Source organism: Acomys russatus, chromosome 25 (genome assembly GCF_903995435.1).
Source record: "Acomys russatus chromosome 25, mAcoRus1.1, whole genome shotgun sequence".
Taxonomy (NCBI): domain Eukaryota; kingdom Metazoa; phylum Chordata; class Mammalia; order Rodentia; family Muridae; genus Acomys; species Acomys russatus.
In genome coordinates, this window is record NC_067161.1 from 12,770,428 (window position 1) to 12,788,193 (window position 17,766).

General features: G+C 54.0%; 1 protein-coding gene across 1 annotated transcript; it reads right to left on the reverse strand.

Annotated features, from left to right (window-relative positions):
- Nucleotides 1-12,624: 12,624 nt before the first annotated feature.
- Sox8 (SRY-box transcription factor 8) lies at nt 12,625-16,972 on the reverse strand. The gene is made up of 3 exons (XM_051167953.1): nt 16,398-16,972; nt 14,866-15,095; nt 12,625-14,125 (listed from the first exon to the last, which is right to left on the reverse strand). The coding sequence occupies exons 1-3, from the start codon at nt 16,808-16,810 to the stop codon at nt 13,377-13,379; spliced, it is 1,392 nt and encodes a 463-aa protein (XP_051023910.1). The 5' UTR covers nt 16,811-16,972; the 3' UTR covers nt 12,625-13,376.
- Between the last annotated feature and the right edge of the window lie 794 nt (nt 16,973-17,766).

The window sequence follows — 17,766 nt, forward strand, 5'->3', positions numbered from 1 at the left end:
TGGTGTCCTGGGGATTTCACTGCCACCCTCTCTCTGCATGGAGTCACTGACTCTGTGTTCACACGCAGCCCTCACCATACAAAAAGCTACAATGGAAGGCTAAAGCTTGAGGACACCATAAGCCCAGTCTGGGCTTCAGAGGAAGTAGAAGCCCCAAGTCCCTTGGATTACAGAGCCCAGCTCTTATCTCAGAAAGAACCTTTAAGGTGGAGGCTAGGGACATGGCTGAATTGGTAGAGTCCCTGTCCAACACACACGGAGCCCTGGGTTCAGTTCTCAGCGCCATGGAAAACTAGGCATGGGCACGCATGCCTGCAGTCCTAGCACTTGTGAGATTGAAGGAGGAGGATCAAAGTTCAAAATTAAAATGGTTTTGGTTCAGTGGAACCAGGTTGTGATGGTTGCACATGCCTTTGACCCCAGCACTGGGGAGGAGAGGCAGGAGGATCTCTCAGTTCAAGACCAGCCTGGTGTACAAAGTGAGTTCCAGGACAGTCAGAATTACACAGAGAAGCCCTGTCTTGAAAAACCACATTAAAAAAATGAAAATAAATAAATAAATAAGTTAAAGGATGGGACACTGACAGGGTTGGAGAGATGGCTCAGCAGTTGAGAGCACTGCCTGCTCTTCCAAAAGGACCCGAGTTCAATTCCCAGCAACTACATGGCAGCTCACAACTGTCTATAACTCCAAGATATGACACCCTCATACAGACATACATGCAGGCAAAACACCAATGCACATAAAATATAAATAAATAAATTTTTTAAAAGGGTGGGACACTGGAGGGAAGGCTTATGGTTAAGAGCACTAACTGCTCTTCCAGAGGGTCTGAGTTCCGTTCCCAGCACTCCGTAGGGGCCTGCCTGCACATGTACACACACATACACATAAACATGTACATGTGTGCACAGACATACATGTATGCCTGATCTTGCCCACACACAATTTTCTTTTCGTTTAAAAAATATATTCAAGATTATCTTTGGCTACATAATAAGTTCAAGGCCAGCCTGAACTAGATGTGTCCCTGTCTTTTTGTTTTGGTTTGATTTGTTGTTGTTGTTGTTGTTTAATTTTTCAAGATAGGGTTTCTCTCTGTAGCCTTGCATGTCCTTGATTTGCTTTGTAGACAAGGCTGGCCTTGAACTCACAGCGATCTGCCTGCTTCTGCCTCCCGCATGCTCCACCACTGCCCAGCGACCCTGTCTTAAGCCATCAAAGAAAATAAAGCAAACCAGAAGCAAACACACTCTCATGGATGCCGGTATGAAGGGGCTGTAGGGGCTGAGGTCTTGTAGCCCACTAACTGAGAGGTGGAGAGAGAATAGTCCCACCCACACCCCCGCTCTACCTTGGAACCCCCTCCAGCTGCCCCTACCTCAGTTTCCAGTTGATTTTCTCACTGATATCTATGGAAAATAACGTCTTCCCAGAAGAAATAGCATCTGTCCAAAGCAGCTTTTGGAGTCTGGGTTAAAACCCTCTGGGAAACTCCAGGAGAGACAATGTGGTTTTGATTTTCCAGAGCAGCCTAAGGCAAGAGCTTGGTCCTCGCCCAGACTCAGCAGGTCTGCCTTTGTGCCTCCCTCCCTCCCGGGTTGGGGAGCACCAATCCAGAGGTCAGGACACTGTAGGAGCAGTGGCCTGGTCGCACAACCAAAGGCATTTCCCCAACTGGCCCCAGCCTCAGACAGAAGGGGAATCAGCTCTTAGAGCTCAGGTGGGCCGTGATTCAGACAGGGAGTCGGATTTGCCTCATAATTGAGAAGCTCAGTACTGAGCCACCTCTGGGTGGAAGATGGGGACACACTTGATTCTGGAGGCCTTTCTAACACTTGGATAAAGAGGATGCTGAACTGAGCCGAAATCCTGGGTCCAGCACATGTCTGGTTCCCTCTATATCTGCCCCTCTCCTCGGCACTCATTTCTAGCTTGTTATCTACAAGAGCTCTCTGAGAAAGGCACCCTACATTCTGGCCAGGCCTTGTCCTGAACCCTGGAGCCAGGAAGACACCAACATTTCCCTCTGGGCTCTTGGCTGGGACCCACAGGGCTGACAGTGTTGCAGGTGGGAGGAGGCACGAGGGAACGGCCAGAGTCACGAAGCCCCCAGTCTGCCTGGCTCTGTAGCTTCGGACTTAGCAGACAGACTCTTTGCTCTGTTTCCCAGTGGTGCCCACTCTCCACGACTCCTGGGGGCTCAGCCAATTCCACTGGGCTGCTTTCTCTGAGTCCTGCTTGGGCCAAGCCTTGACGTTTGCTGTTGGGCAGTCTCCCTCTGATTGCCTCAAGCGAGGTCACTTGATGCTCACTTCCTAAACTAGGACCGGAGTCTGAGCTGTTCTGTAGAGCCCTAAGTCCATCATCCATCCACCCCTACAGCTAGTCTCCACCCCCCCCCTCTCAGATCCCCGGGGACTTGGGGGTGGTGGTGGTGAAGGAGGAGGAGGAGGAGCAGGAGAATACAGCCTGAAGACTCTAGCTTAGCAGACTAAGAACCGGGAGGATTCTCGGGCTTCATGCAAATGAGCCCGCGCCGCCTGTTTTGTAACCAGAAGGCACAAAGACACTGAGGCAGGGAGCGGCAGCGCCCACACGTAGATCCGTGCGCCCGCTGCCTCCCACGGGCCCTGCGGAATTAGCTCGAGAATGGGAGGAACAGGTGACAGGGCGGGCGCCCTCTTTGAGGGGAGTCAGCTCCTCCAAAATCTCCAGGGTGTGCGAAATGGGAGGCGGGGGCGAGGGATGCGAGACCCCATCAAATAATTGAAGTGTAATTTGTCTCCTTTTCAAAGAAGACAGAGCTGGCTCAGTCCCTGCTTCACAAGAATATGACTTTTCTGCCAGATGGGCGCAGGACGCCCACCTCTGCCGCCGTTACAGTTTCTGTCTTCCTCTGGCGACAGCCCCGCATACTCCCCCGACACCCCAAGCATTCCTGAGGAGATGAAAAATGCCTCTCTCAGCCTGGGCCTGCAGAGGGCTGCCTGTGACATCCATTCTCGCCTGGGGCTGGGGGGAGCAGGGAATGGTGTTTAATGAAAGGAAATGCTCTAGCCGGCAGCTTCCTGCTCTGGCTGCCTAGCGTCCCGTCCAGTCTCTCCCAGCATCGCCCCACTAGTCCTAGCAGCCTCCGGCACCCTGACACATATCCAGAGTCCCTCATGCATCCAGCGGCATTTGAGGGAGCCTCACACACAAGTGTGTTTTCAAAGGTTTGCAACAGGCCCTTCTGTCAGGGCTCAGGGGACAGAGAGATGTTAACTGCTCAGGGCCTCCCGACTGTCCTTAGGCAGCCGTGTCTGGCCAAAGGGAAGACTCTGCCCAGGCATGGATGAGAGTAAAGAAGTCCAAGGGCATCTGCAAAGAACCTTCTAGTCTTGAGAACACAAAAGAGCTTTTCAACTGGAGGTGCTATTGTTTGAGCATCAAGTAGCTTAGAAGTGATTCTACCACATTAGGTCCTGCCAGGAGGAAGAGGAGGAGGAGGAAAAAGAGGAGGAGGCCTTACTTGCCCTCATCCTTGTTCCATCCTTACCCGCATGGAACAGCTTCAAGTGTTATTCCTCATTTTCCACCTGATCTGAGGCAAGGTCTCCTGCTGAGACCCACGCCACTGGTCCAAGTTTGATGTAGGTTCTAGAGATCTGAATTCTCATCTTTATGCTTGCACAGCAAGCTCTTTATTCACGGAGCCATCTCTCCAGCCCTGTTTTCAGCTTCTAAACTTGGCTGTCGGGGCAGATGGCGTGTCATTATAAAGGGAAAGGGTTTGGCAGAATCTCCCATCGTCTCTTGGTAGCTCATGACCACTGGCACCGTCCTAAGTTAAGCAGCTTGGCAATGTGCCAGCTGAGCAGATCGTCCCATACACACATTATGGGACACTGATACCACCTGTGTCACAACATGGGCATCCCCATACAGTCCACCATGAAGGGAAGTCAGGGCAGGAACCTGGAGGCAGAATCTGAAGCAGAGACCATGAAGGACTGCTGCTCACTGGCTTGTTCCCGGTGGCTCACTCAGTTCACTGTTTAAATACAACCCAGGGCTCCCTGGCAGGAGTAGAGCCACCCACAGTGAGTGGGGAGCGGGGGGGGGGGGGCAGGGGAGGAAGGGGAGGAATGACACCCTCTCTACCTCTCTACACCAACCACTAACCAATCCCACAGACCCGATTACAAGCCAAGCTGATGGAGGTTTTCTCCATGGAAGTTTCCTCTCTCCAGAGGACTCCAGCTTGTGTTGAGTTGAAAAACAAACAAGCAAAAAATAAAAATAAAACAACGAACCAAGACACTCCTTGTCAGTTGCTCCTTGTACTAGCTGCCAGCAAGTTTCTGTGGGTCTTCTTTAGGGAATGAGAAAGCGCAACATTGCTCCTGAACTACGTGCTGCTGCTGCTGCCCAGCCTGTCGCCACTGGGCCTTTATCACAGAGCCTCCAAGTGGCTCTCTTTTGCTAGAGAGAACATGTCCATATGCCATGCACTGCCAAGCATCTAGCCTGTGTTCCTGGTAGACCCAGAGAGGCAGGGACAGACAGTCGTGGCTTGGCCTTACTGAGCTCATAAGGATACCCGAGGTCACACTGCTCCTGCTATGAAGACCTGCTGTCCATCCACTTGTGTCACAGAACACGGGCTTCTCCAGTAAGGACCACAGCCAGTGTGGGACCTCCTGTGCCTGCTCACTAAGGAGATTGCTGACCTATCTTCCCTCACACCAAGGTATTCTTTGGGACATGGGACTCTCAATGCTAAAATCAGAAATGTGCAGGCAAGTCAGGAGGAGCTGTGCACCCCAATTTTCACTAGGACCAGTGCTGTGAGAGGGTCACATGTGAGGCTGGACCAGTGGCTTTGCCTGCTCCACATAGTCAGATCCATTGAGAAAGAGCAGGCTGGATCTGTCTACTTGGATTAACAGAAGTTGAGGGATGAGTCCACAAATTCTGATGTGGGACAGCATTCTTTGAAAACCTCTCAAGGAGCTGTAACTATCTCAAGCCTCTCAACCACAGGGCATGTCAGGGTCCTGTGGTTTCCTGCTCTTGTCCCATGGCACTGTGTTCTGCTAGACCAAAGGAGTACAGAGTAGAATCTGTCCTCTGTGCAGTGCCTGGAACTCAGTGGATGGATGGACTGAATTGGATGGAGACATGGATGGATGGATGGATGGATGGATAGATGGATGGATGGATGGATGGAGACATGGATGGATGAGTGGATGGATGGATGGAAGGATGGATGGATGGAGACATGGATGGGTGAGTGGATGGATGGATGGATGGATGGAAGGATGGATGGATGGAGACATGGATGAGTGAGTGGATGGATGGATGGATGGATGGAAGGATGGATGGAGACATGGACGGGTGAGTGGATGGATGGATGGATGGAAGGATGGATGGATGGAGAATGGATGGATGGAGACATGGATGGATGGATGGATGGATGGATGGATGGATGGAGACATGGATGGATGGATGGATGGAGACATGGATGGGTGGGTAGATGGATGGATAATGAGTAAGTGAATGAATAGATGTCATATGGTAAGAAGTAAATAGTTGGGCGAATGGAAAGATATACAGATAGTGGGATAGTTGGATGGGTGAGTAATGGATTAATTAGAAAGGGGTGAATGGTGGGAAAGGCAGCTGGCTAGATACATAGATAAATAGATGGATAGACAATGAATGACAGATGAATGGGTAGATGGATGGATGGATGGTGGGAAAGTGCATAGATGGGCGAGGGGCTAAGTGGGTGGTGGCAGGATGGACAGAAGCAGTACAAGCCAGCTCTGTACAGCATGCTAAATCCTTGCAGACCGCATGCAGGTGCAATCTCTGTTTCTATAGCTGAATGAAAAGTCGGGGTGGTGTATGAGTGGCTGCTCCTTAATAACACCTGTAGTAAGCCCCCAAGCCACACACATCTCCTGTGCCCCATTCTTGAGGAGCAGGTGTTTCTTTCCCATTTTACAGCTGAGGCTCAAGAGACCAGTAACTTCTCCAAGGCGGAACATGTCTGGAGGTTAGGAGGAAATCCAGGCGTCTAGTTCCTATCGCTGCCTAAGTCCTCAGACCCTGGCATGTGTCTCAGTGAAGCTCTAAACCTCCTCAAGGCTTCTCTGTTGAGGAGCAGCTAAGGCCAGGGCCTCCAAGCCTTAGCCTACCTCCACCCCTCTCTCTGCTGTTAGTAAGTACCCCCCTTGGATGAACTGAGTGGCCCCAGGAGCTGGGAGAGAAAGCAGGCAAGGGCACTATGTCACTGTCCTGTTGGTCTAGCAGAATACCCTGACAAAAGCAACTCAAGAGAGAAAGAGTTTAGCTTGGCTTACAGTCCCAGGGGAAGCCGATCACGGCAGGGAGGCAGAGTGGTACACAGGAACCATGACTTCTGGTGCTCCACTTCCTCTCTCTCCTTCTCACACAGCCCAGGAGCCAAGCACAGGGCCGCCCACTAGTAGGGTGGGTCTGCCCCATCAATTAGCCTAACCATGATAATCCCTCACTGGCGTGCCCAGAGACTAACATAACCTCCTAAGTGGGCCTGGAGTCTTGCCTCCTAGAGGATCTCCGATCTTGTCAAGTTGGCAATCAACACTAATCACCACAGCTACCTCTCTGGGGTCATATGGAGGCTTCAGGGACTACCTCAGCTTTCTACAGGTGAGAGGAAGTGACAAGAATTCCCTCGTCAGATATAGCATGGCAAAAGTAACAACAATGCTTTTAAGCAGTGTCCAAATGCCCTGCTGTGAGGACAGCTGGGAAGGTGGGTGGCTGGAAGGATGGACAGACCAAACCAGGTCTGGCTACTGTTCTGATTAAACAAAGCGAGACTGTTTCTCCCAGGGTCCTCCAGTGCCTGCCTCTATCTATACTTAGGGATGATCCTCTGGGCAGGGCAGCCCCTCCCACACAGCCTTGTTGCTCCTGGCGTTCAAGATCTTGCTCCTGGGGACAGATCTTGCTTGGCAGTAGCACTCTTACAGATAAAAGTCCTTGGTTGCTGCTGGCCTCTTCCCTGCCCTCTACCCCCACCATCCCCGCCTCCTAGGCTGATGAGAGGCCGGCAGCACAGCCCTAGGAGGGTGCGCTTTAAAATAGAGGCTGTGTGCAGCAAAGCTTGAGGGTTGCTGCCTCCACCACCCCATAACAATCCAGCCCTAAAAGGGCTGCTGACTGCCTGGCTCACCTACCCCGTTGGGGTTCTGACATCACCAGGGGGCAAGCAGGGAAGGCCTTTCTTCGAACCAGTCTGGCATTTTACGCCTTTCTCCCAGCCCTGCAGGTCAGGGATGCAAACAAGAATGCACCCACTGACTGGAACCCCTCTGTGGTTCTCACCATGCCTGGAGGGAGTAGACACGGAACCAGAGACCAGACCAGCTGAGCCTCCTGTTGGCCAGAGGTTGCAGGCAGCAGGACCCAGCTGTGAGCCTCTAACTGGCCTGCACCTCAGCTCCCATCCTGGGCTGGACCCTTCCGTGCTGGACGCTTGGTGGTCTCCTGGAAGGACACTGACCTGCAGGGAACTCAGTTTTTCTGAGTGTGAGAGCTAGTCTGTGTTTCCTGGTGAAGTTTGAATAACAAAGCTAGCAGTAGCCAAGGCTGGGCACAGCCAGCTCCCCACCTCCTGCCCCCTCTACTTCATGTAATATACGCTGCAGCATCCCCATACCCACATTGCATCTGACCCTCAGCCAAGGAAGGAAAGTTAAAAGGACAGGACAATCCCCCCAAGATCCCTTCTGGTTCCAAGCACAGAAACTAGTACATAACTTCATCTATCCAACTCTCTGCCTGCTGTCCAGATCGACAAGGCCCTGTGTCTGCCCAGGCCATAATGGCAGCCGCCAGTGCTGGCCACCGGGGCCCACTGGTCCTGCATACAAAGCACCCGGCTGGCCATTATCATTCCGGGGCGGAACTCCGCTTGGCCTGTATCTCATCGGTCACTCAGCAGCCCTTAATGACCTGTCAGTTCCTTGGCCTGCCATTTTCTGTCTAATTAATTCTTTTATTGTGCACCGGATAAAGAAAGACAAAGGCTTTGCGGGCAATAATGATTCATTAAAATGCAGTGCCTTCCCAGCTCTTGGCCCGGCACCAGCCGCTCCACCCGCTGTGGGCATGGTTGCCTGCGCCCCTTAACCCTTTACACGGTCCTCCGGCATAGACATCCCAGAAAATCGAGATGTGAGATAGTCCAAGAACCTGGTGTGGGAAAGACTCCTGAAAGATGAACACTTTCCCAGGATTGGTCTAGTGAGCCCAGATGTACTTTCCCCCTACATGCAAACCCAAGTTGACGCACCTAGATTCTAGCCCCTACTTCACGGTGAAGGAGGAAAGTAAGCTAGGGGGACAGAAAGGCTTGGAAAGGGACACCTGAGACTGAACAAGGGTCCAGGGACATGTGCCCTTGAGATTGGGCTAAGACAGAAAGGAAGGTGCCACTCATAGCGGTCAGCCAGTGGCCCTAACACTCCAGGCTTGGCTAGTTTACCCTCAGAGGAATTTCAGTGAGGCTGTCAACATCCCAGGGGGCATGGAGGAAACTGAGGCATGGGAGGCACACTGGTAAATGATAGCTTTTCTAACCACTGCCCCATCCTGCCTCCCCACCGGAAGCTGTTCACATATGTCTGGATACTGTATGGGGTGTAGAAGTGAGGTGAAAGGGGGAGGGCCCTTGAGGAGTGGTGGAGGCAGGCCGGGGTGGGGGTGACAACAGGCCATTGAAGGGTATCTGGACTTCAGTCCTGAAAATAGGCAAAAAGGAAGAAGCAAGGCTAAGGCTGCCTTAAGTCCTGACTGAGGACTCTGCCTAGTTCTTTTCATATTTTCTTACCTCAAACCACCCACCTTATTTTGCACATGAGCAAAAAGAGTCTTGAGAGGTTTGAGGAAGTGACAATCCCTCAGACAGTTACTGCTGGGTGTCTGCCCAGTGTGCTCAGCCACAGGCCAGTCCTGACCTTACTAAGTACCCCAGCATTCCCGACCATCATTTTCAGCCTAGCGTGGTAGCACACATGTTTAATCTCAGCACCTGGGAGGCAGAGGCAGGCTGGTCTCTGTGAGCTCGAGGCCAGTCTGGTCTACAGAGTGAGTACCAGGGTTATGTCTGTCTCAAAAAAAAAAAAAAAAAAAAAAAAATCATTCTCAGTTACAGCTGAGGAAGCCAAGGCTCTTGGAGGCAGAAGCAGTTAGTCTCCCAGTGCTCTGTTTTGACTTGGTCTCACATACAGGCAAAACAACAGCCCCGAGACACCCATCATGAACAGAGGCCCCAGAGTTGCAAAGGTTTTGCCCCAAATGACCTAGGGTTACAGGATGCCCTAAGAATCGAAATTTGGTGGTGGTGGTGGTGGGGCAACTCCTAGAAATGTCAGGACATCCAGCCAGAAGGCTCCTGGCTGAAGGACTGAAGATGACAGGGAGCCAACAGCCCCTTCAGCGGCAGTGCTCAGGCTGGCAAAGCCAGTACCAGGTGGCCTTACGAGGTGATGGAGGGCATCTTCTGTGCCACTAGTATAAGAGGACAGATAACACGCTGTCCTAGCCAATTCTCCTCCCTCGGGACAGTTCTTTGCCTGGGTGCCAGACAAGGACAGTTTTTCTCCTTGTCTTGCAGTCACGCCGCCCAGAGTGTAGGACACTGAGAAACTGGAGATAACGAGAGCCCGTATCTGTCCAGTGCCTGACAGCTAGGACATCCCCACACAAAGCTCATCTCCGGAGCTCAATGCCATGGACAGGAGCCCCAGCAAATGCAGGTTAGGCAGAAGTAGGGTGGCCAGAGAGGCTTCATCTTCAGCAAGGCTGGAGTCCCTTGAGGTGAGGTCAGACACTGGGAAGGAAAGGTGGAAGTGTAGACCCCAGGCCAGGACTCTGCGCCTCTGGTAGCCACTCTGTGCTGAGCCGTAACTGAGGCCATAGGACACAGCAGTTTGACTACCCCAAAACTGACCACCTGGGAAAGTCAGGAAAGATAGGGGCTGCCTCGAGGACACACGTCCTCTATCAGGAGCTGATAACCAGGACGGATTTGAACTTGGCCAAAAAGACACCAGCTCCCAAGAGCTGACGCCACCCTCAGAAGATCAGTGGAGGACGGAGGGGCCTTTTTCCAGGTCCTCAGATGCTGGGGCAGACAGGACCACTGGTCCCTTTCTGCTGAACAGGGAGGGCATTGCATTCGACTGAGGTCAAGGCTGACATTGTTTTCGGTAAGGAAATAAAACTGAGGAGCTTTCTGCTAGTCTGCCCCTGGGATAGACTAATGGGTTGGGTGCTCTCTGAGACAACGGAACTCCAAAGCTTGGACTCAGGGAGAAGCTGGCCAGGGAAATATTTTTAGACTAAAGCACTCAGGAGATGTCAGACAATATCCGTCCTATGGACCAGTCCAACAGTACTCCTCCCTCCCCAAGCCTCAGGGCAGCACTTGGGGGCCTCCCAGAACACCTCGCCTTGGGTTCTGCCCCTGAGGACCAAGAGCACCCATGGGGAGCCACCGGGCTGAGCTAGCTTCAGGAGTTGAGGTGGAAGTGGGCAGGCAGGTACAAAATACAGGGCACCTACAAGGAAACTGGTGGAGGTGGACTGGTCAGGTCACTGACGTGGCATTTCATGATACTCAAGACACAAGCAGGCCCTTAGGAAGCCACAACCAGAATCAGGGCTGGTTGGCAAGACAGAAGGGCCCAGGCCCTAGGAGTTAATACTCAGGAGGCTTGCCAACTCCCAACAGAACTGGCAGGGCCACCCAGCCCTTGGGAACCTGGCAAGCCCCAAAGCTAATCCCAACCTAGCAGCAGGGCCTCACGGCTTTGTCAGTGAGCCGGGCGCCTAGGGTTCTTCTTGGTCTGGGTGTCAATGAGAGAACTCTGAGGTCCATATGGGTTCAGACAGCCCTTGGCTAGATGCAGGACTGGCAGGGCTGGGTCCACACGGGCAGCAGGCTGTGAAGGCATCGGCCATCCATGAGCCTGGTGCTCACAGTACCATCTTCAGAAGGCTCCCCACACCTGGAAGTTTGGCACACTCAGACCTTATGAGCTCTTCTAAATCCAGGTGACTCTTCTCAGTGGTGGTCTTGGCAGGCCCCAGAGTCAGCGTCTTAAAGTGGGGCAAGGGAAGTAGCAGCCCTCCCACACATTGGGGTTCCCAAGAGACATGGCTCCCTCCCACCCCCAAGACTGAGGCTGAAGTCTACTGGGATGCAGGCGGCCCTGACAACGCCCCCCCCATAGCCACATGCACCCAGGAGGCTTAGCAAGGGCCCCTGCTAGCTGCCTTTCCTCACAACAGCAACAGTTTTCTCCCTAGAAATGTTCCTCTGAGCAGACAATTCTGCCAGGCTCTCTTGGGATGGTCCTTCTCTACTCCCAGCCTGGCTCTGAGCCAGGAACCTCCCCCCACCCCCCCCCCCCACCCCTGCCCCGCCACCAGAAAAAAGAAATGCCCATCAGCTTGAGACACACTGCACAGCCACCCAGATACCAGCCTCGATTCGCCTGGGAGGAAAACATGACTTGGAATGGCCCATCTGGACCTGTGTTTGTCTGCTTAGGAGCAATCCCCCAAAATGAGATCGCCAGACAAGGCTAAAGGCATGATGGTTAAATTCAGATCAAATGATTGTGACGAGGGTGGGGGGAGTGGGGGGGTAGGGGGTTGGTGTCTGGCCACCTCCTTAAGGTGAGGTGAAGCAAAAACCTCGGGGAGTCTGACTGGCTCTGCATCCCGCCTCCCCCTGCACACACCCCCCCCACCCAGTGCCTGCTCAAGGCAGCTGGAACCAGACCCTCAGCAGAGTCTCAGCAATCCCTGCTAGGAACCTTCACGAAAGAATCCCCAAGCTTGAGAGAAGCGATACACAAAACATGCTCCACATAGATAAAAAGCTTTTTTTTTTTTTTTTTAAATTTTATCAAATCGATCTGTACAAAAGTTAGCATTGCTTGGTCAGAAAGTAGCGAAACACAGCAGGCGAAGGACAGCAAATGTCTTTCTGAATTCAACGCAAAAAAAAAAAAAAAAAGATTGCATAAAAATGAGTTTGCTGTGGTTCCCACCCCCACCCCAGAAGGAGATATACTAAAAGAAAAAAGAAAAAGACAGGGTTTTTTTCCCTCTAAAAAAAGGTACGAAAAGTAGAAAAATTAAAAAGAAGCAAACTTCTCATATGTGATTAAATGTACAAAGTCTCCAAGGCACAAGTTTCCGTGAAGTAGCCGGTTATACACTGAGCGCACAGCAAAGCAGGCAGTGAAGCAGATGTTGTTCTCTAACTAGGAACCTAGGCAGGTTAGTGGAGGAGGCTTTCCTTTCACAGCTTGGTAAGTAGTGCCTGCTGCCAAAGAGCCAAGATTACCGTGGTTCTGCAGCTGCCAACTTGCAGGAAATTCTGTCTTCTGCTGACTGGCACCGCCGAGGGCAGAGATGATACTCCTGCCTTCCTGTGGCCGACCTGAGGCTGCTGCTGGACATTTTGTCCTAACCAGACCCTCCTGTGCCCGGTGGAGGCCTCCGGGGGTGGGGGTGGGGCAACTGAAGGCTGCGTAAAGCGATGCCACGGGGTGCTCATCCATCCACCTCCCTCCTGCCCTTCACAGGATGAGATTCCCTGGCTTTCATTTTGTCTTAAAGTCTACTCTTCGCCCAAATGACTTCATTAATTAAAGATAAAATAACACAGAACATAAATACATCTTCAACAGATTTCAAAAACAAACACGTTTAAGCCTTAAAATAAAAATTACAAAAAAAAAAAAAAAAAAGACACGGGAAGTGTTCACCTCAGCCAAACCGTTCTGGGCAGAACTGTGGTAATGAGAAACCCCACCATCTCACATTGGTCCCAAGAGGTGGCCGCGTGAATGTATCCTCGAGCATCCACAGATGTGCCGTCATGCTCTCTCACCATGGGAACACCATCCGCTGGTCCCGGGGAGTTCTTGGCTAGGCTGGTAAGGGCCTGAGGCCCCTTCTCCCCTTTGTCCTTAGCTGTAGCCGTCTTCTCATCCACCGAGATGCAAAATCCAGGAGCTAGGTACACGCTTATCCAAACAGGAAGAGCAACAGAATGGCCCGTTTAGGAAGTTACCGGTCACCTCAGAGAAAGAAGAGGAGGAGGAGAGAGAGCTCTGTCCCCTGGCAGGAGTTTGGCTATCCAGAGGCAAAAGGACACATAGGGTGACAAAGCCTGGCTTCCTGCAGATTCAGCAGGCACTTGACGGAGTGGGGCCATGCTGGCTGCCTCCAGCCTCTACCTAGTACACTTCTGGAAGACCTCAAAGACCTGGCTACACTTCGTGAATGCTGAGTCCTCCAGGAGGCAGCAGCCTCAGGGCCGGGTCAGGGTGGTGTACACAGGCTGGTCCCAGTTGCTGCTGGGACTGTGTGCAGGCGGCATGGAGAGCCCATTGAGCAGCGGAGAGGCATAGGGCCGGCGGGATGAGTGGAAATAAGGATATTGGTAGAGGCTGGGAGGGTAGCCAGGGTAGGGGCTGTAGTAGTTAGAAGCCTGCAGGTCAGTGTAGTCACACTGTGCACTGGCGAAGGAGCTGGCAGCTGTGGCAGAGGCAGCCGTGGTGACACTGGCCTGGGCACTGTAGGAGCCGTAGTCAGCACGGCCAGGTGAGCCATGTGACTGGTCGTTGTAGTGGCTGGGACTCAACTGCTCCGTCTTGATATGTGGCCGAAGGGGTCCTGCCTCTGTGGGTGAGGCTGAGGCCGAGGGAGCTCCCTTGTGGGCCCACACAGGGGACACGCCTATGCCAGTTGCTCCGGAGTGGGGGTAGGAAGTTCCCCCATAGGAGCCAGAGGCAGTGGCCTGGCTGGGCTCTGTGGGCAGGCCTGAATGGCCATTGAGGGGCAAGTATTGGTCAAACTCGTGAACATCGAAGGTATCCATGTTACTGATAACTTCGCTGCTGAGCTCCGAGATGTCCACGTTGCTGAAGTCGATGTTCTGGCGCCCGCTGTCCACCAGGCGGCGCCCTTCCAGCCTTAGCTCTTGCTTGCCTCCACTGCTGGCCTGGTGTAGGTCTGTCTTGGGGGTGGTGGGTGGGGTGGGCGGCCCATTGGTCTGGCCTGAGGAAGAAAGTATATTGCAAGGATGAATGCCCCTTCTGTGGGACCAGGGTGGAGCTGGTGGGTGACACCAAGAACCCTGGTAACTACCACAGGTACGAATCAACGGCTTTTTGTTTCCTTACTTTTCCAGAAATTCCTGCAGACTCAGACCTAGCCCTCACATACTGGCTGAGAAAATTCCGTTAAGCACTGTGCTGTGGGAATACCCAAGGCCCCTCCCTGAAGACCTGGGTGGGGGATGGAAGGTGGCCAGCCAGCCCCACCAGAACTAGTATTAATGGGGCACTCTTGGAATGCTTGGCCCCGGGCACAGGCCCAAGGTGAACCCACACAACCCTGTTCTCCCCCATCACAGCCGAGTGAACGGAAGCTCACCGCCAGCCTCCAGCTTCACTGGGGCTCCTTAGCTGCTGGGACCCCACCCACCAGCCTGTTTCTGAAACTGGGGCTGTCGACCCATGCTGCTGTCACCGAAGAGTGGAGGCAGATTGCGAGTGAGTCGCACTGAAGATAACACATCTCCAGAGTGCTGGATGGGGCTGTGCAGCCCCTCCTTTTGTGCACCAAAAAAATAAATAAATAAAATTAAAAAATAAAAATAAAAATAAAAAAAAGCTATACCCAGAGACTTTGTCAAGGGACCAGGGAAAGTCCAACCCTCTGCAGATTGCCCACCATGGAGGGAAGACCTTGCCACCCTCCAGGTCTCTCCCCACACTAAGGGTTCTGGAGCCCACCTGTGTGGTCGCTGTGGTGATGCGCATCGCTGAGCACTACATCAGCTTTGTACATGGGACCACCAGGGTGGTGGCCCAGTTCGGTGCCAGAGTCCGAGTCACCCCGGCCAGTCTTCACACTCTTTCTTCGTCGTGGCTGGTATTTGTAATCTGGGTGGTCTTTCTTGTGTTGGACACGGAGCCTCTCAGCCTCCTCCACAAAAGGACGCTTCTCGTTTTCACTCAGCAAGCTGCAGAGAACACAGCGGGGCAAGGATGGCCACAGAGTTCCAGGGTTGCCAAAGGCCCAGACAGTACCTGCACACACACACTGCTGTAGGAGCTGGCCTGGAGTCAGATGGAAGGAGCACAGGACAGGATGCTGGAGAGACCAGGATACCCTCTAGTGGGTAACCTGCACCTCCGTGCTGAGAAGCCAAGCACCAGTGGGGCAGAACCCAATAGGCCTGTGTGCTGAGGACTGTGTGTTTTTCGAGACAGAGTTTCTCTGTGTAGCCTTGGCTGTCCTGGACTCGCTTTGTAGACCAGGCTGGCCTCGAACTTACAGTGATCCACTTGCCTCTGCCTCCCGAGTGCTGGGATTAAAGGCGTGCGCCACCACGCCTGGCTGGACTGTGTGTTCTTTATAGTCCAAGGAACAAGAAAAAACCCTAATTCTCCATCTTTCTTGAGGTCCCCCCTCTCCACCCCATTTGCTCATCCAACCCAGCCCCTTCTCTCAGTCTCTCTAAAGGAGGAAGGCAGGACCCAGTGAAAACTACACTTCGACAAAGGCAAGGTTTCCTGGGAGCCAGCCATGACTCAAGGCAGCTGGGTTTGCTGTCCCAAGCTTCCAGTAGTGAAGGCAAAAATCCTGGAGACTACTTTGAAAGCACACACACACACACACACACACACACACACACACACACACACACACACACCCCAAGAATCTCTCGCATCGCATCTCAGCTTGTGAGCAAAGCTGAGAGAGGGCAAGACAGCCTGACTGTCCTGCTCAGCCCAGTGTTAACTGTTTCAAACTCAAGGCATCCTGGGAGGTTCCTGAGTCTTCTTCGATAACGCCTGCCTTTCTCATGCCAAAGTACCCACTAAGCCTCTCTCACTTTTCACCCACTCTTTCCTTCCTCAATTCCAGGTTGGTGTGACCTGGGAGATGTACCTGGGGCCATGACAGCCAGCAGATTTGGACTCCTCGTAGCTATCTCAGTTTTTGCCAGGGACAAAGCAGCTTGATGCCTGCCCCTATGCCTACAGGCCTTGGAGGGCCACTCAAAGCGGGATCACCAGTTTTGCAGTTCTCAGCAGGATATCCCAGGAGAGGAGAAAAGGCTGGAGGGTCACACTCCAAGCACTAGCCTGGGACTATCTCCAAGGTCCTACACCTGGTCTCTGTTGACCAGAAGGTGTTTTTCCATCAGACCCACCCTGGAACTAGCCCAGGAGCACAGCCCAAGCTTGGGCACGATGCCACCCCCTTCAGTCCGTAAACTCCCTTCCTCAGCCAGAGTGTCAAGAGTCCCCACACTCACCGCCACAGCTTGCCCAAGGTCTTGCTGAGTTCTGCGTTATGGAGATGCGGGTATTGGTCCGCCAGCTTGCGGCGCGCCGCCTGCGCCCACACCATGAAGGCGTTCATGGGCCGCTTCACGTGTGGCTTAGCCTTGAGCGTGCCGCCACCACCGCCGCGCACGGGCATAGGCACCAGACTCCAGTCATAGCCCTTAAGCACCTGCGACACGGCATCACGGATGCAGGCTGGGAAGCGTTCGTCCGCTGCCTCAGCAGTATCCCCTCGGCCGCCGCCCCCCGCGCGGCCCAGGCCTTCCGATCCCGCGGGCGACGGCGGCGCGTCGGAGTCTGAATCTTCCACGTGTGACATGGAGCTAGCGGTGCCAGAAGGGCTGCAGGGCGGCTGGGCGCGGGCCTCACTCATGTCCAGCATCGGGGCCACGCGCGGAGGGGCCACTCAGTGGGGATGGACGCAGGGGTCGCGCCCGGTCACGCTGTGGACGGACACTCTGGAATCCAAGGTTGCCACCTAGGACCCAATCTTTGTCCTCGACGCAGGCGCCCAGCTGCTGCTCCTCCGCCGCGGCAGCTCAGTCTCAGTTCTGGGACTCGCAACAAGTTTCTTTAAGCCGCGGCCGAAACCCCGCCTCTCCCGGCCCGGGTTGGCAGGCGCGCCACGCCCCTAATCCAAGGATCCCGCCCCACCCTCCGCACCACGTGGGCCAGGCGTCCTGCAGCCTGGTCCCGCGACTGAGGCAAGGTCAGAGGGCTAAGGGTGACTTACTCCCCGGTGCCGGGTTCTCTGCAGCGTGGCTCGACTTTTGGACAGCAGGCAAGGATGCTAATCCACAGGGCCCCTGAGCCAGACATACCTCCTTCCACTGTGGAGCTCGAATCAGCTATTGCTACCAAATCCGGGTTCTGCCCGCAGGGTGGCGCAGTGACAGGAGGCACCAGGTGACCCTGGTAAACTCACCCTCCTAGGTGAGCTGGAGGACACCCCGACCCCCCGACCAGAAAGAGGTGGAAGGGCAGGGGCGCTGGGCGGGGTAGCTCTGGCCCGGGCTGCTTAGTCCCTGGGGCGGTCAGGCGGATGGCCGGGCCGGACGCGGGGGCTCGGGATCTTCCGGGTATGACCTACGGCGGGGGCGCGGAGGCCCTGGCGGGCGGGCCTGGGTGGTCTGGCGGAGGCGGAGGCCACGCTGGGCCGCTTCTCCTCAGCGCCTGGAGAGGAGGAGAGCGCTCTGGGTCGGAGAGGGGACGTTTCTCCCGAAGGCAGAGCCAAGCCGGGACTCTGAGCCGCGCCCGAGGTCGCCCCCGCGAGTTGGCTCCGGGCCCAGAGGTCTCCAAGGGCAGCTAGGATTCTCTCGCCAAACTCCGTGGAGGCGA